The sequence below is a fragment of the Cetorhinus maximus genome, chromosome 3 (genome assembly GCF_964194155.1).
Source record: "Cetorhinus maximus chromosome 3, sCetMax3.hap1.1, whole genome shotgun sequence".
NCBI lineage: Eukaryota > Metazoa > Chordata > Chondrichthyes > Lamniformes > Cetorhinidae > Cetorhinus > Cetorhinus maximus.
Genome location: NC_135881.1, coordinates 198562022 through 198586493, shown reverse-complemented (window position 1 = coordinate 198586493; position 24472 = coordinate 198562022). Strand labels below are relative to the sequence as shown.

The 24472-nt window shown below is 40.8% G+C and overlaps 1 protein-coding gene across 4 annotated transcripts in view; it reads right to left on the bottom strand.

Moving 5' to 3' along the window:
• The window catches only part of nphp3 (nephronophthisis 3), a 67492-nt gene that overhangs the window by 5115 nt on the left and 37905 nt on the right, over nucleotides 1–24472 (bottom strand). For 3 of the 4 annotated variants that reach the window (XM_078539578.1, XM_078539577.1, XM_078539579.1), the window contains exons 17-26: nucleotides 22379–22517; nucleotides 20240–20404; nucleotides 19298–19398; nucleotides 18489–18611; nucleotides 10358–10547; nucleotides 8076–8317; nucleotides 7188–7263; nucleotides 4493–4620; nucleotides 2743–2983; nucleotides 361–486 (exon numbers count right to left, since the gene is read on the bottom strand). In XM_078539578.1, the coding sequence (XP_078395704.1) occupies nucleotides 361–486; nucleotides 2743–2983; nucleotides 4493–4620; nucleotides 7188–7263; nucleotides 8076–8317; nucleotides 10358–10547; nucleotides 18489–18611; nucleotides 19298–19398; nucleotides 20240–20404; nucleotides 22379–22517 (1531 nt within the window). The remainder of the gene's footprint in view (nucleotides 1–360; nucleotides 487–2742; nucleotides 2984–4492; nucleotides 4621–7187; nucleotides 7264–8075; nucleotides 8318–10357; nucleotides 10548–18488; nucleotides 18612–19297; nucleotides 19399–20239; nucleotides 20405–22378; nucleotides 22518–24472) is intronic. The other variant, XM_078539580.1, reaches the window with a different exon arrangement.

Below are 24472 nucleotides of genomic sequence, written 5' to 3'. Positions count from 1 at the left end.
TTATTACTTGGCGTAGCCCAGTTACTTTCCTGATTGAAGCTGAGCTTCAGTTATTATCCCCTGATGTTCCCTCTCTTCCCCACCTCAAAAAAAGTAGCTGAACATTTAGTGTCTTGCTCCTCACAATAATGTACCTGAAATCAGTAGTGTTTGCATTCAGCAAGTGCCAAGGTAATAAAGATTTTTTATCTTGCTGTAACAGCATTTAATTCAAAACTGCCTACATTAACAAGTTGCCGGAAATCCACTCGAGTTGCTCAGCTTTCTTAGGCCTTACCTAATGTAGTGCAAACAATTCTAAGCTTTATAACAACTTAATAAAATAACAGCCAAGTATGGTGAGGCCAACAATTAACACACCAACTGACAGTACAGCACAGCCAAATTCACCAAGGCAGTTGCCACACTCGGGTGCTTTGGGCCAAAGGATTTCTGACGAATTTCAACTGCCAGTTGACATAAAGGAACAGCCTTGTCCAATTTTCCCTGTAAATTCAAAAATAAAGGATTAACATGCTAGGAAACAATTTCGGCATTCACAGCAAAACGCTATGACTTTAAAAGGAGAAATGTTTCATGTATTTTACTGTTCATGGGTTAGAAGATCTGTTTGTTTGTTTATTTATTTATTGTAATCTTGGTTTCTTGAATCCCTGATCACTTGAAAAGAAATATCACATCCCACCACTTAAATCTACCTATTGTTACATTTACAAACAGGCGTAACATATTGTTTCAATAAAGTTATGGGATTTTGCCCTGTAAATTTCCATTAAAACCTCAAATGTTCATGTAGCCAGATGTCCCTAACACAACCTCACGACGTCTCAAAGGGCTTCACAGACAACAGGTTACTTTTCAAGTGTAGTCACTTGTGACATTGCCAAATGCAGCATACGATTGCACAAAGCAGGCATGTAAACAGTAATGAGAAGAATGATCATTGTCACCAGTGTCTGTTTCCTTTCGTTATAGGAAATGGCTGTTTCTTGCATGCGGAGAGTCATCTGTTGTGTGTTCTAGACCAGTATAGCTTTCTACAATGCCAGCGAGGATCAGTTGTTGGGACGACCCTGTCTTTCTAGCTTGCCTTTTGTCCTTAGCCGCCTGTATTTTTTTGCTGTTCAAAGGAAGCAACCACAAATAATTCTTTCTTGTGGATTTTTCTCCCTGGCCATGGTGGACATGCCACATTTCCTGAGGTTTGCCTTCAAGGAGTCATGAATGATCAATTCATGGGTTTTTGACATGTGTTGATTGAGGGATAAATGCTGGCTAAGACATGAGTAGCCCTTTCTCCTCTTACGGCCATCTAAACAGCTTGATCCAAAAATCAGCTCCTCTGACAATAGAGCACCCCTTCACTGATTATGTGCCCGTCTACTGCAGTGGGAACTGAACCTACGACCTTCTGACTCAGAGGTGAGAGTGCTACCGCTCAGCCATGCTGGAATATAATGCCACTTTAGCCCTAATGGGACTGGATGTGGGAACAACAGCAGTGACCTGGCTATTCTTATATCCAGCCATGTAGGTATCGACTGCTACAGAGCTGTCAGGAAGTTCATTAATTTAAAAGTCCAGCTGTCAGAAAAACCCAGTTGTGCCATCAGGTGATTCAAAGGGAAGTGTAAGAGATTTACTTTGCATTCCTGAAGCAAAACTGCAGGTGAAAATATTAGATTCTAATGTATAAATTTGTGAATTATATAAAGTGCAGTGTGGTGATACCTAAAGAAACACAAACAAGGGTTGCATTCCCCAAAATTTTGAAAATTATGAGGTGATTTGATCTAGTTTTCGATACTAAGAGGACCTGATAGTGTAGATAGGGAGAAACTATTTCCACTGGTTGGGGAGTCTAGGACGAAGGACACATGGCCTAAAAGTGACAGCCTGACGTTTCCAGAGTGAAGTTAGGAAACATTTTTACATACAAAGGGTGACAGAAATTTAGAACAGTCTTCCACAAATGGCAACAGATGCAAAGTCAAATAGGTTAAATTTAAAACTGAGATTGTTTAAGACTTTTGTTATCCAAAGGTGTTAAGGGATATGAAGTACAGACTGTATACAAAGTTATGCCACAGATCAGCCACAACCTCACTGAATGGCAGAACAGGCTCAAGGGGCTAAATGGCCTCCTCCAGTTCCTAAGTTCCTACAGCATATCATAATGTTGTTTTAGTCTTTTTCGTGGAGGCCTGCTTCTTTGCCTTGCCTCATGCTTGCGGAGTAGTACCCCTCAAGCTATATATAACCAATTGTCTCTCCTCTAATGGAGAGAGGTGCTGACGGCTCTTTGTGAACTATGGCTTAATTACTGGTCATTCTTATTTAAAAAATAGCTTCTATAAATGTTAAATTATAAAGGAATACATGTTTATTTTTCACCGGGAAATAACTTCAGTTTTCTGACCTCTGCAGTGTCATACTCCAATATTCATTCATTCTTGAATCAGGTCCATTTTTATTCCAACTGATGTGGAAAGCTAGTGTTGACATCAGTTAAAGAGTATTCAAAAAATATAGATATGGCTGGGGGTCGTGATTTGCTCTCACTCGGGACCGGGCATTTTTGCTGCAGTTTGCAGTATTTTAAACGTGAATTCCACTATTTTCTGGATATGCCATGGAATGCTGTGTTGGGAAAAAAATTGTGGAAAACAGACCAGACCCGATGTTTTTTTTTAAAAAAAAAATCCAGCATTGCATCACAAAACACAGTTCGGGCAGACTCACTCTCTTTTTGTACAACACTGCCAGGTGTTTGACGGTGTAAGCCACAGAGGGATGATCAGGTGCCAAGGCCACACGGCGGATGTCCAGTGCCCTCTCGTACAGCTCCTCAGCTTTCTCATGCTCCTTCTTCTCATTATACAAAGCCGCCAGGTTATTCAAGGACTGTGCACAATCAGGGTGGTCACAACCAAGAGTCCGTTCCCTCATTTCCAATGAACGTTTAAAGAAGATTTCTGCTGTCCTAAATTGAATTTGCAAAGAAAAAAAAAAATCCTCTAAGGCCTGTAACAATATTTTTGACATGTTAACTCAGGACTAGTATGATAACATATCTACAGTCTTGATTCAATTTAAGAAAGCACTACAATTTTTACTCCCACCAACGTTACTCCCATTTCCTTCACAATTTTATTGCACAGGATACAGATTGTTATTCGAAGATAGAAAATGATGTACACGACCAATGTTGTGTTGCTTTTCCTTTGTCAAAGCTTTGTGAGAACCATCTTTCAGCAGAATGCACCCCAGCACTCTGAAGCTCTCACATCAGAGCAGTCGTTGCTTGACACCAGGATCTTAAAAGTATCACATTTCCAAAACGGATGGGATAAATACTCCACAAAATCAGTTTTAGGGGGGCAAATGTCAAAGTAAAAGTCTATTCAACAACCACAACTGGTGGGGAGATGATGGTGTCACTGGACTAGTAATCCAGAGGCCCAGGCGAACGATCTGAGCACATGGGTTCAAATCCCACCATGGCAGCTGGTGGAATTTGAATTCCGTTAATAAATCTGGAATATAAGGCTGGTCTCAGTAAAGGTGGCCATGGAACTATCATCATTCTGCCATTCCTACCCAGTCTAGTCTCCTGCAACGTGGTTGACTCTTAACTGCCCTCTGAAATGGCCTAGCAAGCCACAAATGTTGCCCTCGCTGGCAACACCCACAACTCAAGGAGGGAACTCCAGAGCTTAGCGCCAAGGCAGCTGGAGACGTGGAAGGTTTGAATACATTTTAAATAAAGTCTGAACGTGGTGTTTTTCACTTCTTTTATCGACTGATAAGGAAAGAATGTGACTGTGCACAGAGGAACAATACTTAGCCCCATACTGAAAATACTTTATCACCAGGCTCCTAGAACATGAGGGGAAGTTGTGAAGGCACTGTTCAGGTCTTTTCCTGAGTACTGACGGGGAGCAGGTGGTCACACTGCTGTGCTAAGTTGAGGAGGCAGTAATCAGGATCAGAATCTGTATTTTGAAACTGATGAGGCTTTTCAGCATTATCCCACTGTCAGACCCAACACTTTTTTTTATTCGTTCATGGGATGTGGGTGTCACTGGCTAGGCCAGCATTTATTGCCCATTTCTAATTGCCCTTGTTCAGAGGGCACTTAAGAGTCAACCACTTTGCTGAGGGTCTGGAGTCACATGTAGGCCAGACCAGGCCTACAAGGGCAGCAGATTTCCTTCCCTAAAGGACATTAGTGAACCAGATGGGTCACTAATGTGGTAGAACGCTAACAAATATTGCCACTCAGCCAATCGTAATCTACATAACAGAAGGTATCTATAATTTTAGATATGTATCTATTATTAGCATGCCATTGTGGTATAAAGGAACTGAGAAGAGGCTTATTCTTAAAATAACCAGGAGTGAAGTTATTTATTGTTATTCACTAGATAACCAACACTGAAATGTTCTCTTTACCACACATGCTGATAAATCATTCGTCACATCCACTTACTCAATGTTATTTTGAAGATAGTAGAGAACTCCCAGTTCATTCAGTATCCGGGCAGTGTCCGCTGACTCAGTTCCAAGGGTAAGCTCCTCCAACTGCAGAACCCGACGGCGAAGAACAGCAAAACCATGCTGGAGAGTGAAATGTCAATGAATGTTAATATAACAGATCAGTCACTGTTTAAACATCACCATTATACATGACCATCTCAATACAGTAGCAACCAGCCGAAATCTCCTTTCAAGGGATAAACATTATTTCAGTCACTGCTAGCCAAAGCATTTTCCATTAAGGGAGAAAAAGCAGTGCAAGAGGGGTTGGTGGGACGATTCAGGAGATAAAACAAGTAGGTTAGGGTAGCACTGAAAGAGGGGAGGGTGGTGGCAAGGCAAAAGGAGCAGGGCAGAGTTTGAGATGAAAGGAGAAGGGTGGCTTCACAGATTGGAGGGAGTGTGAGACAAAGCGTGTTAGAGGTGCAGAGATAGCATGTGGGTACACAAGTTGAGAGGAGATCACCATGGTAAAATGAAACAAGTCCATGAAGAGATCCAAAGAGGTTAGCTTGCTAGGGCATGAACAGAAAAGGGATAATGGCTATGTGGAACTTTACGCTAGTGAGGAATTGCCCAGATACTTCCTACGCAGAATAAAGATCATAAATCCAAACTGTCAAATTAATGCTTTATCAGACTCCTCGCAATCACTAGTCATCAACAATAAATCAGAACCTACTTACCAATAACCTGCTCACTAATGCTCAATTCAGGTTCCACTAAAGCTACTTGACTCTAAACCTCCTTACAGCTTTGACACAAGCTGAACACCAGAGAACAGATGAGAGCAACTGTCCTTGACATCAAGGCAACATTCGACAAAATATAAAGAACCCCTAGAAAAATTGAGATCAGTGGAGGTGAGAAAGGAGAAACCTCTCCAGTGGTTGTAGTCATATCTAGCACAAAGTAAGATGGCTGTGGTTGTTGGAAGCCAGCCACCACAGCAATTCAGAGCAGCATCCATGGGCCATCCATCTTCAGAAGCTTCAGTAATCATCCATCATAAGGTCAGACGTGGGTCTGTGCAATGATTCACAATTCTCATGTTAATAAAGCAGCCCTTGCCAGCTAACAGCAGGACCTGGATAACAACCAGCAAGTGCAAGATAACATGTGCCACAAAAGTGCCAGATAATGGCCATGTCGAACAAGAGAAAGCCTGGCCATCTCTCTTTGATCTTTCATGGCACCACCATGACCAAATCCTCCCCCCAACGCCATCACCAAAAATAAGATATATTATTATCATGAGTAGAAGAATAGACAGAGGATGGGTGCTCTGTGATGTATTCAGTAGCTCACTTCCTGATCCCTGAAAGCCTCTCTACTATCCACAGGGCTCAAGTCAGGAGGAGGATTAAAGATTTGCCATTTGTTGTGGCTACACTATCCAGGCAACACCAAAGCATGACACCATCAAGGACAGCGCCCCTGCCAACTGGATCATCACCAGTGTACCATGCCAGTAGTGTGTAATATATGACAAATGTACAACAAGTGCACAGCATCTCCCTTCTCTGTAATCTCTACCACCGAGAAGAACAAAAACAGTAATGTCATGGGCGCACCTCCAAGTTCCCCACCAACTCATATGCCATCTGAACTTGGACATACATCACCATTCTTTAATGGTTGCTGAGTAAACATAAAAAAATTCCGATAGAGCAGGATTGCAGCGGTTTCCCAACAACGTTTCTGTTTGGGCAGAAGAGGGGCCTAAATTATCCAACATATAATCTATCCTCATAATGATGCACTTCCTCATAAACTGTGTGTGTATGATACTTCTAGTGGCTGGATGTCAATCTACTGAGTGAACAATAACTTGACAAGATTCCATCTTTCTACGAATCCATTTGTCCATCTGTAGTGAATTAACGAAAGACTCCAAATCTTGATCACGATTTCTGTTGTTATGGTAATGAAGGCACAGTATCCTAGAGAATAACAGCATAAATGACCAGGCTGCGTAGGGCAAGAGATGCAGGCAAGATTCTCTAATGGGGGAACTGGCAGGTGGGTGGGGGAGGGAAAGAGTGGAACAACAAATTTAATTTCATTTCAGATCAGATTGGAGACCAAGATCCTTTGAACTATCTTAAACAGAGGATCTGGATGAAGATATGATTCTACATGTCAGCAATGTCCTCTTCAGCAAGAGAAGAGATTGTGGAGGTTTAGAAAAGTAGTGTCTACAACAAACTTGTAAATAACTGGATGTTGAATCTTTAGATTTATAGCTTAACTATAGTTATACATTAGTGCCCGTAGATTGAGTGGCATTCAAAATAAAAACAAAAAAAAGGTTTGTCTGAATTTACACTGGATTTTTTGAGTGTTTAAGGTCAATTTTTTCCCTTTTTTTTGCTGCTTAGAATAAAACTGAAGAACAACTGAAAAAACTGTTTCTAAATTGGCAATAAAAACAGACTCCATAAAAGGACACTAACTATAATCTACTTCCAAAGCAAGAAAACATCCATAATGATAAAAACTTCCTTTTACTCCAAGCACAGGCTATACAGATGAATTACAATGCCATTTGAATGCCTGTCCTTTAATATAAATATGCACTTGACATTTATCGACAGACAGCACACCATAATAATTTAGTTGTATTGGTTACATCATTCATTCCTTACCATGTTTCCTTTTTGCCTGGAAACCTTCTGTCTGATCTTCATGGACCGTTTCCTTAGTGGCTCCACTTGCTCGTACCTCAAAATATGAAGCAATGTATATAAAATTGAACAGCAGTAAACTATCATTACCCTGTCTCAGGGAATTTTAAAGCAAAGCCAAAAGTCTCATTTGGACACTTTACAGTACTGCAAAGATTAACATGTGGCAGTCTAACCATAACAGTATATCAGGGGGTCAATGAAGAATGTGGGAGCATCAAAGTTGTTGTGGAGAGAGCGAGTGAGAGGAAATTTGATGAGGCGTGTGGTGGAGAGGGACTGTCAGGAAGAAGAGAAGAGGAAGGCCTAGGCCAGGTGGAAAGATGCAGTGGTGAGAGACTTAAACCCAGTGGCATTGGAAGAGGAATGGGTAACTGACAGGAGGAGATGAAGAGGGGTGATCAACCAGCATTATAGTGACCCCAAGTAAAATGGAGGGGGAGGAGAAGGAAGGAGAGGAAGAAGGGGAGGAGGAAGAGGGAAAAGGGGAGGAGGAGGAAAATGAGGAGGAAGAAAGGTGGGGGAGGGGGAAAGAAGGGGAGGAGGAGGAAGAAGGGGAGGAGGAGGAGGAAGTCATAAATCCATAACAGCACACCACCACCAAAGCTTAAGCAAAAGCATTCAACATTAATGAATAAATGACTTTTTTGCAATACATATGGAGAAGTTAGAGTTTAATTTCGGTAACAAGCATTTCTACAAAAATAACTAAAATCTTCTGGAAAGATAATTAAGGCTTTGACTTCCTAGCAACAAAATACAACTGCAAACTACTCATGGTAACATCTGCTAATTTAAAATGAAATTTAAAAGGTGCCCTATAGTACAAAACGTACATCAAAAACTTACTTATTTTGCTTTTGATAAAGCATTGCTAGAGCATCTAGCTCCTGAGCAACCCTGGGATGCACCGAGCCGTGGGCATTTTCACTAATTTCTAGTGCCTGCTTGTACAACTGCTCTGCATTTCCAAACTTCTTCCACTGCACATACACACCAGCTAGCTGGTGCAAGGACTGAGCCACGCTGGGGTGATCTGGATCCAATGCACTCTCTCGGATCTCCAGAGAACGCTGCAAGGGTGCAACAGCCTATGTTTGGGGGAAAGTTGCCAACAGTTAAAATATTTTTCTTGTGACCCAACCATACTAAAAACCCAGGTCAAGAGATGTTAATGTTCTCCAGAAATAATAACAGAAACTGCTGGAAAAAATCCTGCAGGACTGACAGCATCTGTGGCGAGAAAAACAGAGTTCATTTTTGAGTCTTATGACCCTTTCTTCAGCTCTGACAGATGCTGTCAGACCTTTGCTGAGTTTTTCCAGCATTTTCTGTTTTTATTTCAGATTTCCAGCTTCTGCAGTATTTTGCTTTTATTTTAACATTCACCAGGTTTTGTTTATTGTACAGTTGATTGCCATATTTACCAATAGCAAGTTAGGATTGGATTATAGGCTGTCTTTTGGCACTGCAGCATTCAAATGAACGTTTTAAAGGACTGCATCAAATTTAACAGGAGCAAGTCCAAAAACCTTATAATCGAGATGTTGCTACAATGCAACATTGGATAACTACTAGCATTTACAAAGCATTATTAATCTCATAAAACTGTTCTGAAGTGTCTACAAAGACAAAGACAAGACAGCCTTACTGCTGGGAGGTGAGGAGGAACAAGATCTTTGAGACTTCTAGATAAGGACAAGGGCTCGCGAATTTGATATTTCAGGGATATGGAGTGGATCGAGGTTAGTGAGGAAAGGGCAGATATACAAAAGTAATTTACTGTGGGGTATAATGCAGACATTCCACAGTTTTGCACAATATTTTGTACAATGTTTTGTTGATGTAGGGTGAAACTCAGCAGCTTGCATGTAAATTGCTGGAGTAATCTGTAGGTGGTGATGGTGTGGATATAAGTTCGAGAAGCAGCGAAAAGGAGGCAGGAGCAGCAGCGAGCAATGTGGTGGGGCTAAAATAGACAGTCTTGGATGTGTGGTTTAAAGCTCAGGTCAGGGTCAAACCAGACACCAAGGTTGGACACAGAAGTCTGGTTCAACTTGAATGAGAGGGCAGGAGAATGGAACTGGGTGCTGACATGATACAGATGTACAGATATGGGTTTGCAGGTGGACATGGGGGGCCCAATAAAATTCCCCAGATAGCCTTCCCACCACCCTCCTGCCTGCCTCAACCTTTTACAGTGGAAAGGCTGAAGCCTAGGCCAGCCCACCCACCCTTGCCCCAAACAAGACCCTTAAACGGGCAATCAATAACCACTTAAGGGCCGTTTCCCATCAGCAGTTTTGAGGCTGACAGGAGGAGTTCAGGAGCACGGGGAAAGCCTGGTCTTGCTCAGGCAGGAAGGGGGAGCTGGTGGGGTGGGGGGGGGCGCACCTCCTTCAGTAGCCTCCTTTCCACATCAGGCACCCCCCACAAAAGGTCTGTCACCAACCAACCAGCCCTCTCTCCACCCACCCCCACAGTTTCTCCATCAAGACCCAACTCTCCTCAGGCCTCACCTCCCCTCCCCACCGTGAGACGTCTGCACTTACCTGATCCTAGGCTCTGGGACTTAGAATCGGGACCTGCTTGTAGTCCCAGTACTGGCCACTGCTACCAGTGGCGCTGCTGGGGCTACAGAGCTGCCGGCTGATCAAATTGGCTAGCAAATCTCAGAGGCATCACTTCCTCTGAAAGTCCCATCTCCAGCCAACTAACACTCCTTGGAGCATTAAATGGCTGTGGGGGCAGCAGTTATCAATGGAATTCTGTTCCTGGTTGACTCTTTGGCTGGTGGGATGGGAAACCCTGCCATCTGAAAATGAGTGAGTGGCTCTCCAAAACTTGCTTCAGGTTATTTAACAAATTATACCATCTCTAATTCAAATTATTCTGTCCTTCTGCATGACTACAGTGCTTAAAATCTAATTGGAGGTGGACATAGAGTATGGCTCCTCTATTGGTGTTGCCTGTAGTTAGAACAGGGCTGATTAAAAAAACCATTTGGATTAGTCTGTGTTTTAGTTTAAAATGTTACAGCTGGATAACTTAGATTCATGGTAAGCATACTATGCCCTGGAGACTATTCCTACGTTTTTGCCCCCTCACCTTGATAGAATCGTCATAAATACCTGACTCAGTAGGCCCAAGTCTTTCAAAAAACGTCCTAGCGTTTCATAGAGATCTGCCAACCGTGTGATCATATCCTCTCCTTCACAGTTTTTCTCATACTGTTTTAAAGACTCAAAGTAAGCAGCAGCCATGGAACTTTTATCCATTCCTACGTGTTGCCAGTAATAAAGCAGCTCTGCAAAATGGCCCCTGCAAAAGACCACAAAAATTATTTAAATAATGAACAAGGCAATGGCCCCAAACTAAAAGGAAAACATTTCCTACAGAAGTACAGAAGGATGAAACTAGTTGCTGCAACTCATTAGCACATGAGCTACTAAGTTATTTAAAAAGTTATGAAGAAAATTACATACTATTTCCCTAGAATTGTCACAAGTGTCTGAGAAATGTTTTTAAAATTGATTCAGAGTACAGTGCTGTCCATTACTGTAGCCACTAACCAAACTTGACAAAATGGCAAACTGTATTTCTAATCAGCAAATAAAATTGTACAGAGTTATCGGACATATGGTCTTAAAGTTCAAATTCAGATGACATATGTGAACTTTAATCCTTTTCTTATGTTTGTTGGTGAAATGGTAAGCTGAAGAGTGACAGGGTGGTTTCTGATCACTGCGAGTGCTTTACCTCCTTTGGTAACTAAAATAGTGGTAGGGGTCTGTTAAGCATGCGTACAAATGTGAAGTACATTAGCCTTTATTGTGCAAGTGTGAGGAGTTATGTACTAAAATCAATACATGTGGCTAAAGCAGTGTCACCAAAGCCATACTGTGGCTAGTTAGCAATTTGTAACGGACAACACTGATATCGTATCTCCCATCATTTATTCAGTGTTGCTATTCCTAAAGTTCATTCTCTTGTTGAAAAAGTGTAATTGGAAATGACAGTCTATTTAGGACATTTGTTCAGTATTACACGAATGAAGCAAGAAAATTAAACCTGCAGATTGAGTATTCGTTGCAGACGGACATTTAAACAACCAAACAGATATACAGAATTGAATTTAGTTTGACTCCATTTTCTAGCAATGCATAACAAAAAAGCATATTGTGTTAAATTGAAACAGTTATATTTTTCTTTTTACAGAAACGTTTGTTGAAAGATAAATAAGATTGAGCAATATTTTAGCCCTCCCAGTTGATAGGACAAAATATCAAATTAGAGATGGTGTTAGCATAAAAACCTTGACATTTTTATTAATAACCAAATCAAAATTCCATTTTCCCAAAACCTGTAATGGATAAATATCCTATTGCAGAGAATGTTTAGTCACTTGTTTTAATTACACTTTAAGACTCAACGTGCACAAATTCCAGTTAGTTACAAGACAGGGCAATAAGGAAAGACTTCAGAATTAGGTTTTTTTTTACTGTTTTTACACTTTTTACGTTTTGTTTAAAATTATGTTTTTTATGTTTTTTTAAAGAGATACTTGGTTGAAGTTGTGACATTTTTGTGTCTTTTCTACTCTTCTTTATTCTAGGCTTTTTTGGCTATTGTATCTTGGATTACTTTCATAGGTGAGTGTTACTATCTCCACCAATGACTTTTAAGAAGATATTTTCGAACTCCCAGTGACTGAAGGGTCACCAACAAGGTTTTAAGTTTTAAGACTTCTAATGCAACACAAACAAAAAACTATTTCAGTAGCTAACTCATACTCAAAGCTACAGAAAAGATATTCCATTTAACATTTAAAACAACTGAAAATCTCCCTGAAGAAGGGACTCGAAACGTTAACTCTGTTTCTCTCTTCACAGATGTTGCCAGACCGGCTGAGTTTTTCCAGCACTTTCTGTTTTTGTTTCAGATTTCCAGCATCCGCAGTATTTTGCTTTTATCTTTGTGTTGAAAATCTCCCTCCATGGTTATACACTTTACTCTGTTCCTTTAATGAAAATTCTGTTCTCCCAGAGCCAGTGCAAAGTGATTCTTAGCTCCCAATAACTTGCTTCCTTTCTTAGTCAGGTAACATCTACTCCCTGAACTGACTGCCACGGCGAGGGGTGGATTGGAGATTCACTCTCTTTAAAGCTACGCAAATCTTCCATACTTGTTTAAACCTTCACAAACCCAATATCTTCAATCTAAGCATCTCCCACCCACATTCTTGCATGGTGAACTATAGAGACATGCTGTCTCTATCCCTCTGCTCTCCCTCTCTCTCAGATCCTTGCAGATTGACATTGTCTATGAGGTTCAGTGATATTTTAAGGAAACACCCTGTATTCCGATTCCACAATGGCTTCCTTTGGACTCTCCCCTTCTCAAAGCCCATCTCTATAGCGCCGTGAATCACACAGGCCTTGTTTTCAGGTAGAATGCTAATCAGCTATCTTTCAAACTCCCAATTTCATTCCATCTTGAACCTAAATAGACAGTTTAAACTATAACCGTGCACAAAGCCTGACGTTTCTAACACCTTCCTGGATCTTTGGAGAGTAATACTCTATCCACTATCAGTACTGTCACTGTTCACAAGTGTGAACACCTTGCACCTTCTTCCCAGTAAAACCACCTGGGGCCCCACCTTTAATCTTTAACTACCATGTAACCCAGGCTTGTCATCAGCAGAATTTGGAACAGGTCACATGACCCCCTTCATTCCTCCATTCATCCAAAGATTGAGAGTGAAACGGCAGGATCACTTACAGCGAGAGAGTGAGAGATGAACGGGGCCTTTAACAGTGAGAGAGTGAGAGAAGAGTGTGAGACTATTAAAGAGACCAAGAGGGAAAAGAGCACGGAGAGCAGCTGATTGGTGAGTAGGATTGGTGAGTATTTCTAGTCTTTAAAGTAAAGTAAAATCTTTAGTTTGTGTTTAGATCTCTAGACTTTTATTTCCCTTTTTCTTAAAGGTAGCTTGTTAAGTATAAGATCGATACTGATGTGTATAAAAAATAGTTATAATAAAGTGTAAAGAGTGGGGATACTGGAGTAATTAACTAATTAATTGAGTAAAATACGAAAACGGTGGCAGGACGGGTGATGTGTTGCTGCTGCAGCATGTGGGAACTTCTGGACACCAAGGTGATCCAGATCAAACACATCTTTACCAAGTGTTTGCAGCTCAAGGAGCTTCAGATCCACGTTAAGAAGCTGCTGCCCGAGCTGCAGACATTGCGTCACATCAGGGAGGGGGAAAGTTACCTGGACACTTTGCTCCAGGAGGCGGTCACACCCCACAGATTAGATAATTCAAATTTGGTCTGTGATCAGGGACAGGAGGGTGTGACTGCAGGTTAAGCAGGTTTGGGAATCCAGAGAGTAGCGTTCGAGGAGCCTCAGTCCCTGCAACTGTCCAACAGTTACAAGGTTCCAGCAAGCTGTGTGGACGAGAGCGAGGACTGCAGGGAGGATGAGTGAACTGACCACGGCATCGTGGTACAGGAAGCCATTCAAGTGGGGAGAGAAAATGGGAACATAGTCGTGGTAGGGGACAGTATAATTAGGGGGATAGATACTGTCCTCTGCAGGCATGAGCGTGAGTCCCGAAGGCTGGGTTGCCTGCCCAGTGCCAGGGTTAAGGACATCCCCCTCAGGGCTGGAGAGGAACTTGGAGTGGGAGGGGAGGGATCCAGTTGTCGTCATCCACGTTGGTATCAACGACATTGATAGGACTAGAAAGGAGGTTCTGCTGAAAGAATGTGAACAGTTAGGAGCTAAATTAAAAAGCAGAACCTCCAAGGTAATAATCTTGGAATTGCTACCTGAGTCACGGGCAAACTGGCATAGGGTAAATAAAGTCAAGGGGTTAAATGCGTGGCTCAGAGATTGGTGTGGGAGGAATGGGTTTCAGTTCATGGAGCATTGGCACCAGTACTGGGGTAGGAGGGAGCTGTTCCGGTGGGACGGGCTTCAATTGAACCATGCTAGGTCCAGTGTCCTGGCGAACCAATTAACTAGGGTTGTAGAGGGGACTTTAAATTAAATAGACCGTGTGGGGAGGGAGGGTTCTGTAAAGGGGATACGTAGGCTTACAAAGCAAAAGGATATGGCAACATTGCAGGGCAGCTATTTAGGTAATGATACCCAGAGTGTGACAGGAAGGGACAGAGCGTACAAACATAAAACAACTAGCAAATAGGGTCAAAAGGGGAAAAAATGGTAAAAGGGCAAAACTAATGGTTCTTTACTTAAATGCATATAGTATTCGGAACAAAATAAATGAATTGACAGCACAAATAGAGGTTAATGGGTATGATTTTATTGCCATTATGGAGACATGGTTACAAGGAGATCAAAGCTGGGAACTAAATATTCAGGGGTATGTGACTTTTCGAACAGACAGGCAGAAAGGAAAGGGTGGTGGGGTAGCTTTGTTAGTATGAGATGGAATAAGTAGCAAGAAAGGATCTTGGATCGGTAGATGTAGACTCTATATGGGTGGAGGTAGAAAATAGCAAGGGGAAGAAGACACTAGTGGGAGTAGTCCATAGGCACCCTGACAGTAGCTATACTGTAGGACAATGACTAAATCAGGAGATAAAGATGGCATGTAAAAAAGGCAGTACATTGATCATGGGTGACTTTAATCTTCATGTAGATTGGGAAAATCAAATTGGTAGAGGTAGACACGAGCAAGAATTCATAGAGTGTATTTGGGACAGTTTCTTGGAACAATATGTTGTGAATCCAACCAGGGGTCAGGTTATTTTGGACCTAGTAATGTGTAATGAGGCAGGTTTAATAAATGATCTCAGAGTAAAGGATCTTCTAGGAAACAGTGACCGTAATATAGTAGAATTTAGCATTCAGTTTGAGAGTGATAAACTTGGGTCGGAAACAACTGTGCTAGACTTAAATAAGGATAATTACAATGGCATGAGGGCAGAGTTGGCTGGAGTGGGCTGGGAAAGGAGTTTTGCAGAAAGGATGGTTGATGAACAATAGCAGACATTTAAGAAAATAGTTCATGACTCACAACAAAGATATATCCCAGTGAGGAAGGAGGATTCAAGGAAGGGATAAACCAACCAAGGGAGTTAAGGACAGTTTCAAATTGAAAGAAAATACATACAATGTGGCAAAGATAAGCCAGAGGATTGGGAAAGTTTTAAAAACCAACAAAAGATGACCGAAAAAATAATAAAGAGGGAGAAAATACACTTTGAGGGTAAACTAGCAAGTAATATAAAATCAGACTGTAAGAGATTCTTTAAATATATAAAAAGGAAGAAAGCGGCCGAAGTCAATATAGGCCCCTTAAAAAAATGAAGCTGGAGAAACAATAATGGGGAACCAGGAAATGGCAGAGGGGTTGAATAAATACTTTGCTTCAGTCGTCACGGTAGAAAATACTAATAGCATTCCAAAAATACTAAATAATCAAGGGGCAAAAGGGGCGAGGAAATAAATACAATAACTAACACTAGAGAAAAAGTACTAGGGAAACTAACGAGGCTAAAGGCCGATAAGTCCCCTGGGACCTGATGGGTTGCATCCGAGGATATTAAAGGAAGTAGCTACAGAGATAGAGGATGCACTGATAGTAATCTTCCAAGAATCCTTAGATTCAGGAAAAGTCCCAGAGGATTGGAGAACGGCCAATGTAACACCCTTATTCAAAAAGGGAGGGAGACAAAAAACAGGTAACTATAGGCCAGTTAGCTTAGCATCCGTCATTGTGAAAATGTTGAAGTTTATTACAGAGGATGTAATACCAGAGCATTTAGAAATATATAATATGATCAAGCAGAGTCAGCATGGCTTCATGAAGGGGAAATCATGCCTAACAAATTTATTAGAATTCTTTGAGGAGGTAACAAGCAGGATAGATAAAGGGGAACCAGTAGACATAATATATTTAGATTTCCAAAAGGCGCTTGATAAGGTACCGCACATAAGGTGGTAACAAGATAAGAGCCCATGGTATTGTGGGTAGTATATTAGCATGGATAGAGGACTGGCTAACTAATAGAAGACAGAGTTGGGATAAGGGCAGCATTTTCAGGATGGCAACCTGTAACTAGTGGAGTGCCACAGGAATCAGTGCTGGGGTCTCAATTATTTACAATATATATTAATGACTTGGATCAGGGAAGTGAATGTACAATCACCAAATTTGCAGATGACACAAAAATAGGTGGGAAGGCAAGTGGTGAGGATGACACAAGGAGTCTACAGAAGCATATAGACAGGTTAAGTGAGTGAGCAAAAACTTGGCAGATAGAATATAATGTGGGAAAATGTGAGGTTATGCACTCTGGCAGGAAGAATAGAGGAGCTGAATATTATTTAAATGGGGAAAGACTGCAGAAGGCTGCAGTACAAAGGGATTTGGGAATCCCTGTGCATGGATCCCAAAAAGCTAACATACAAATTCGACAGGTAATAGGGAAGGCAAATGGAATGTTGGCCTTTATTTCAAATGGAATGGAGTATAAAAACAGGGAAGTCTTGCTAAAACTATACAAGGCACTCGTTAGATCACACCTAGGATACTGTGAACAGTTTTGGTCCCCTTATCCAAGAAAAGATATACTGGCATTGGATGCAGTCCAGAGAAGGTTCACTAGGTTGATCCCAGGTATGGAGGGATTTTCTTATGAGGAGAGGTTGAGTAGATTAGGCCTGTACTCACTGGAGTTTAGAAGAATGAGAGGTGACCTTATTGAAACATATAAGATTCTTAGGGGGCTTGGCAGGGTAGATGCTGAGAGGTTGTTTCCCCTTGTGGGAGAGTCTAGGACCAGAGGGCATAATCTCAGAGTAAGGGGGCACCCATTTAAAACAGAGATGAGGAGAAATTTCTTCTCTCAGGGGTTAGTCAATCTGTGGAATTCTTTGCCGCTGAGGGCTGTAGAGGCCGGGTCTTTAAGTATATTCAAGGCTGAGATAGACAGATTTTTAATGAGTAAGGGAATCAAGGCTTATGGGGAAAAGGCAGGAAAGTGGAGTTGAGGATTATCAGATCAGCCATGATCTCATTGAATGGCGGAGCAGACACGTTGGGCCGAAAGGCCTACTTCTACTTCTATTCCCACGTCTTATGGTCTTACTTTACATTAAATTAAAGACAGTCCCAAAACACAACAATATTATAAACCTCATATTTGTAACAGTGAGCCCCAACTACCTATGCCTTCAACAGCATCTTCCTTAGCATTAACGTCTAGGTAAACTTTCAGTAATGTCTGGAATGAGAGAAGAGCCTGAGAGTTATTTGATTTTAACTTACTGATCTTGTTCCTGTGCCTCCATGGGATCTCCCTTCAGTTCTTAGTAAGCGATAATCATAATTGCACACCATTTCTTGTTTAAACTAATAAGCAAATTTATTAAACAAATGATGAATATGTAATATATATATATATTATAATTTCAATTTGGGTCTGCTCAAAAAGAAATTAAAGTCATGATTTATGCTCCATCATTTATACATAAATCATTTTCTTCTATCATTACTAACTTCAGGAGCTAGCTCGTTTATCTTGTCTTTCTATGAAGTTTTCAAGCAGTTTGATTTATTCCCTTTGAAAGGGCCGTCCGCTGTTTGCTTGTTTTTAAACCTTTCGAACAATTGTTCAGGTTGGTAGAATGCCATAGTTGCCACACTAATTAGAAAAAAAAAAGCAGGCTGTGACAACCATAACTGAACCAATCACAAAGTCTGCACATATTTGAAATCACATTAGTTCCCCTTTCAAGCTTTTTATCCAGAAACCAAAAATGACAAAGTTCACGATGTATGTAACGATACAGGTTAGAAAATTATAGCTACCTTGTTAAATTTGTTTGGTGCTCTATCCTGAATTAAAGGGGCTGCTACCAAAAATTAAGTCAGAGTTGTATTATTTTTTGTCACAAATAGAGGCATATGAAATTTTATCAAGGGAGTTAGCCAGTTTAAATGAAATGGGTTAAAACCTGTTAAAATAAAAGACAATAGAATTTCACATGGTAATTTTACATTACTGCATTACTTCGTAAGACTTCACAGTAGATTTGAAGCCTAAAACATTTTTTAAATCAAGACTTCCTCGCTTGCGTTCTCCCACCTGGTTCCCATTTCCACAAAGTCTGAACTATCGAGGGTTGGTACTGCAACCCTGGTTTTAAGAGATCCTCAAAAGTAAGGTTCAAGCTATTTTGAAAAAGGGATAATGAGAGGATAGTCCAGCTTCCCACCTCTTGTACAGGTTCTGAGAGACAAAGAGATTCAGGAGGCAGTTGTGCAGTTTCTGTTTGTCTCCCTGTTGCTGGAAGAGCCAGGGAAGTTCATCAGCACCACGCCAGGTTACTCTGTCCTGACTGAAAAAACACAGATTGGTCATGAATGACGTGTGCCAGTCAATCACAAAGAATAATATATACTAAACAAATGTCAAATGGAAATCAGCAATTAACTATTTTAATAATCCATTCATCTACAATCCATTACCAACGAGGTGTCAGCTGTGGCTCAGTTCATAGCACCCTCGCCTTTGAATCAGAAGGTTGTGGGTTCATGTCCCACTCCCGGAAACCAAGAACTGTGAATGTACTCGAAAGAGTTACATGAGATCTGCTGATAACTCGAAAGAGTTACAATCCATTACCTACAAGATTTATAATAAGGTTAATTATATATACTTATCCCAATAGTAGTGACATAGCAGTTTAGTATACAGGGGTTCATATCTGTGGTTCTATGTGACAGGGTTGCAATTTCACTGTAAATTTGGGGGCTGTGGTGTACTAAGCCAAGCCTAGTGTTTCTCTACAAAGAAGGGGCAAAAATAAGAGAGCGAGTGACTACATGTTACATCTTCTAGCATCTGGTTACAAGGAACATTGGTTAAAGCTTGGAACCAAGTTGTCTACCCATCCCCTCTGTTCGGGGGATCTCAGGACAAAAGAAAAGGGTTTTTTTTATATACAGGAAAGGAAGAAATTTAAATAAATTGTAAGTTGAATTACTATATATGCTGATAATTACTTGTAGGACTAATAAATACCTCATTTGCTGTGAAAAATATTGCACAAGTTTTTCCCTGTACATTGTGATAGTATTGTTTTCTTCCTTCTCCATATACTGCAATCTTACTGCTTCCCAAGCCTTGAAATAAATCATAAGGTCATAAACATTAAACGCAATCCACAATGCAGGTTATTATAATGTCATGCAGTGCATAATCCTCAAACAACAGGGTGAAAACATAGGGAAAGGAGCCACTTGGTATCAGCATTGACTCAGTGGTAGCACACTCTCATTTCCAAGTCAGGTTGTAGGTTCAAACCCCACTCCAGAGACTTGGGCACACAATCTCAGCTGACAATCCAGCAGAGTACTGAGGGGGCACTGTACTGCTGGAGGTGGCATCTTCTGGATTCAATTTAGGTTCTATCAACCCTTGCAGATGGACTTAAAATAACCTGTGGAATTATTCAAAGAATGGTGGAGGTGGGCCACCTGGTGCCGTGGCCAACTTGAGTCCCTGAAAACTATCACTAAATAGAAACTGTTTAATTATTTATTTATCTCATTACATGTTTGTGGGATCTTGCTGTGCACAAACTGGCTGTCATGTTTTGTTATGTTACAACAACAACTTCATTGGCTGTGCACAAATTTGAGATATCCTAAGATTGTGAACAGCTCTACATCAATTCAAATAGTTTCTTTCCCAACAAGGGATTATTCCAAGTGCTCATAACTAACAGTATTTACCACAAAGCAGCTGTTTATTTCCCAGTTAATCAGCTGTTATCATGTCTGTCGTAAGATATGGGAGTGCTTATGAAACCCAGAAATTGGTTTTGTGAACTTGATGCTTTCCTAATTTGGAAAATTCTATTCGGCCTTATCAATGTTATACAAAATGCTATAGCTAAGTCTTTGCATGCCTTAATCTTGAGGAAGTGACAGGTTAATGCAATTTGAGAGCAAGTAATCTTACCTGAAGATGCTGAAACTTCAGCAGTCCACAGCTGTATGTTATCACACAAGTGCACTGCAAGCTATAAAGAAGAGAGGCTAACACAGGCCAGGAAAGTTCTGGGCAAATCTCCAACAGTTCGCCTTCACTCACGCCATTGTGACTTACGTGGACTAAACTGAGAATCTGAAAAGGAGTTAAAACACAGATGTTAGAAAATACATACACAGACTAATTTAGAACACAAGAAGCTTTTATAACAATCTCGTTTAATAACATCCATCTGGTTTAATATGATTTAAGTACAATAGTTATTTTTAAAATCTTAAATATGTACTTTAAGAACTCAAAACTTGTTGGTAACGCATGTAACTTCCTCACACTCACGAGCAAACAGTCACAGAGTTTTATGGCACAGAAGGAGGCCATTCAGCCCGTGTCTGCACTGGAGCTTTGGTTTGCATTTTCCTCAGCCAAATAAGCAATACAATACATAACTGTTTTAAATAATGTAAACAATTAAACGGGTTGTAATTGAATATAAAATACCAGGTGCACACTTCTTGTCCGTCTCCAGAGATATTTCCAAATTAACAATATATTTTCCTCTTTGTAAGAAATACAGGCTTAATTTCCTAAATTGCAAGAGATTTGGCATCCTAAATCAGACCAGCAGATCTGCACGATTTTGGAGTGGTTAAGGTTAAAAGCAAACCCAAATCCATTACCAGGAACAAAAGAAACCAGCCATTTATGACATTGTTGTTAATCATGTTCTATCTGCACATCTCAAGAAACTAAATTGTAACTTTAAAATGGCACAAGCGCTGAAAATGGAGCCAGCAAAACTTGCACGTAAAGGCTCTATGAAAATACCGAAATTGCAAATTTAGCCACAAGGCAAGCGGCTCACATTAGGGCGTACAAGGGGCAGAATTTTGCCCTCATCAGGCGGGGGCGGTTGGGAAGCCAACCGCCGGTCATGGTCAGGGCCGGACCGTGATTTCACGCTGGCAGGCCAATTAGGGCTCGGCGCTGCCTGCATGGTGGTGAGGAGGGGGGAGGGCGAGAGGCCAAGTTTGCGCCTGCGCGCTGAAAAAGCTCCCTGAGGCACAGAGCTGCCTCAGGGAAATGAAGAGTTTTGAACATTAAAAATAAAGATTTTTAAAATGTTATAAAACATGTCCCCTCATGTGACTCTGTCACATGAGCAGGGAAATGCTACTAATGAAATGTTAACATTTTTATTTTATTTTTCATTACTGTTGGAAACCTCATCCCGCCCGTGGATGAGGTTTCCTAAAAAACGCAAAGGCCACTTGGCTTTTTCGCCTGGTCACCAACCATAAGGTTGGATGGGCAGCGAAAAATTTATTTTAATTATAACTTTAATGGCCTTAATAGGCCCTTTAATTGTTGGCGGGCACTGCCAACTCCCACGTGTACCTGCCAACTGAAATATTGCATGAGTGAGCAATGAGGTTGGGACGCTCGCCCGACGTCATCACATGTCATTTTACGCTCGGTCGGGTCGGGCACACCCAACAAGCGTTATATTCTGGCCAAAGGTGTTTGGCAGCCAACCCATCATTCTTTGTATCCTGGGAAGCTTCCGGCTACATTGCATAGTAACTGGTTCTAAGACGCAAACCAGTTTCTGGGGATAATTACATTTCATCCTTTTATATTGATCGCTACTGAAGCTGGCTCGCGAATCGTGACGGTATATAGTCACCCTATTGCATCTGAAGACACTGTATGATAAAACATTATTGAAGTGTTCCACGTGGTGGATTTCAGATAAATCTTCACTGATTGCTTGCCTGCCATTACTTTACACATTGCAGCTATTAACATTCTGAAGTACTCGAAACGAGGATTACACAGTTATTAAAATATACGCAGTCCTATTAATACCACATTGTGGTTCTCCATAAATTCAAGAAAAAAAATTACCATTTTATTCTGATAATTAATTTGTTTCAGTTACTTATTTCAATGTGTGGTTTATTGTTTACATTCTAATTTAATGCCAGGAAACCTTGCCTTTTCGTTCTGCAACTTTTTTTTTAAGCTTGCAACAATCTAACTTTACATCTATTCTCTTCTCTGAATTAAAATATGCAGTCTATTGCTAAAATTTCCCGTATATTTTCTCACCTCTCGCATCAGCTGTCTGTCCCCATCAGTAGGCAGGGATTGTTGTACAGATTGTAGTACAAGCCTGTATAAAGACACCGTATCCTGACACTGAAAACATTGCTGCAGAATATCGTCGATACCTCCCAGGCCTTTGACACTGAACAAAGACAAGCACAGTTTACCTCAGTATCAGCACTATTTCAGTATTTAAATAGGTTGAGCTTTTCCTGAACTGGGAATAAAGTGCAGCGCATTCTCTTTCATCAGAACAACTCTGGGAGCCACACAAAGTGTATGTTACACAGAATGTGATGATGCACAATGATCCTGGACCAAATACAGCACTAAAGAATTTTATTACAGATTACTTGAATGCTTAGTGCTAAATTTGTATTTGGGTCCAATAGCTGTAAGAGCTGTGCAATAGAAGGCGTAGGACTATCGCAAGTAGAAAATGCCACTTAAAAACAAAACACCCAGGGGGCAGAAATAAAACATACTTTTCAAAATGTTACAATTGCTAAATTATATTGACCCAGATCTTGCGTTGGGAATAACAATGAGACTGTCGATGATCACCATTATTTTGGAGTAAATAGGATAGCAATTTCTGGATTCTTCACATGCAAAGTTACATGAAGAATTTCTTTTTTTATTCATTAACTAGATGTGGGCACCTAGTTAATGACAACGCCAGCACATATTTATTGCCCAATGCTATCCGTCCTTGAGAAGGTAGTGGGTGAGCCATTTCAGGGGGCAGCTAAGAGTCAACCACATTGTTGTGGGTCTGGAGTCAAATAAGGACCAGTCAAGGCAAGGATGGCAAATTTCCTTCCCTATAGGACATGAATGTACCGGATGATTTTTTTTTAAACAACAATCCAGCTGTTCCCTTGTCACCATTACTGACTCTAGTTTTTATTCCAGGTTTACTTAATTCATTGAATTTTAATTCTCCAGGTGGCATGATGGGATTTGAAATCATGTCTCTGGGTCATTAGTATAGGCTTTTAGATTACTGTCCAGTAACACAACCACTATGCTCTGTACCACTATCAGGAAGCTGCTTTCCAAATTGTCCTGCTCCTCCACAAGCTTTGGCTGCACCAGTACCTCGCCAAGGGACTCAGCATTAATAAAGTGGGTGGATTTCTGGTATTTACCCACTAAACATGCCAGTGAACCATTAGGGCTCGTGTATTCACAGTTAGGTGATTTTTTTTTAAAAACAACACAATTTATCTCGATTACTCCCAAACAACCACTCTGGCACTGAAAATTAACTTTTACAAGTTTGAAGTCTCATTCCTTCATATTTAATTATTGTTGAAAGAAGAAAGACTTGCGTTTATATCACACTTTTCACAACCACTGAACATCTCAAAGTGCTTTAACAGCCAAAGAAGTCTAATTGTTGTTGTAATGTAGAAATGGATTTTTTAAAAATGAAAATAAACTTTGCTTTCCTTTTTCTGTTTCTTTTATATATTTCTCATAATCCCATTTTTCTTTCTCTCACTTTATTTTGAATTCTAGACATGATTGAGCATTGAGTTAAATATTCTATTTTATACTTCCTGGCATAGAATCCATGGCCTAAATCTCCGTTTACCTTCGAAACACTGCGTCTAATGTGGATCAATCAGAAAACCACGCACTTACCTGGTTATGTTTAAAAGGATCTGACTTCTGACATAACATCCAGAAGAACTCGCTCAGCACAGGAATCTACATAGAGACCTGCAAAGAGCATCAGCGCAGAAGAAACACCCCCTTTTTACGGCATTGGCTGTCATATGGTCAGTTTAAATGTCCAGTTTGAATGTTGATGAATGGGTGAATGGATGAATGAATGAAGTAGGTTAAGTGGATGAGGTGGGTAGGGTGGATAAGCAAGTAAGCGGACAAGATAGGTAAGCGGGTGAGGTGGGTAAGTGAGTCCGCGAGTACATGGGTAAGTGGGTAGGAAGTGGGGGCGGGTAAGTGAGTGAGGTAAGGTGGGTAATTGGGTGAGGTGGTTGAGGGTGAGGTGAGTAAGTGAGTAGGGTGGGTGAGGTAGATAGGTGGGTGAGGTGGGGGGAATGGAAAAGTGGGTGAGGTGGATAATTA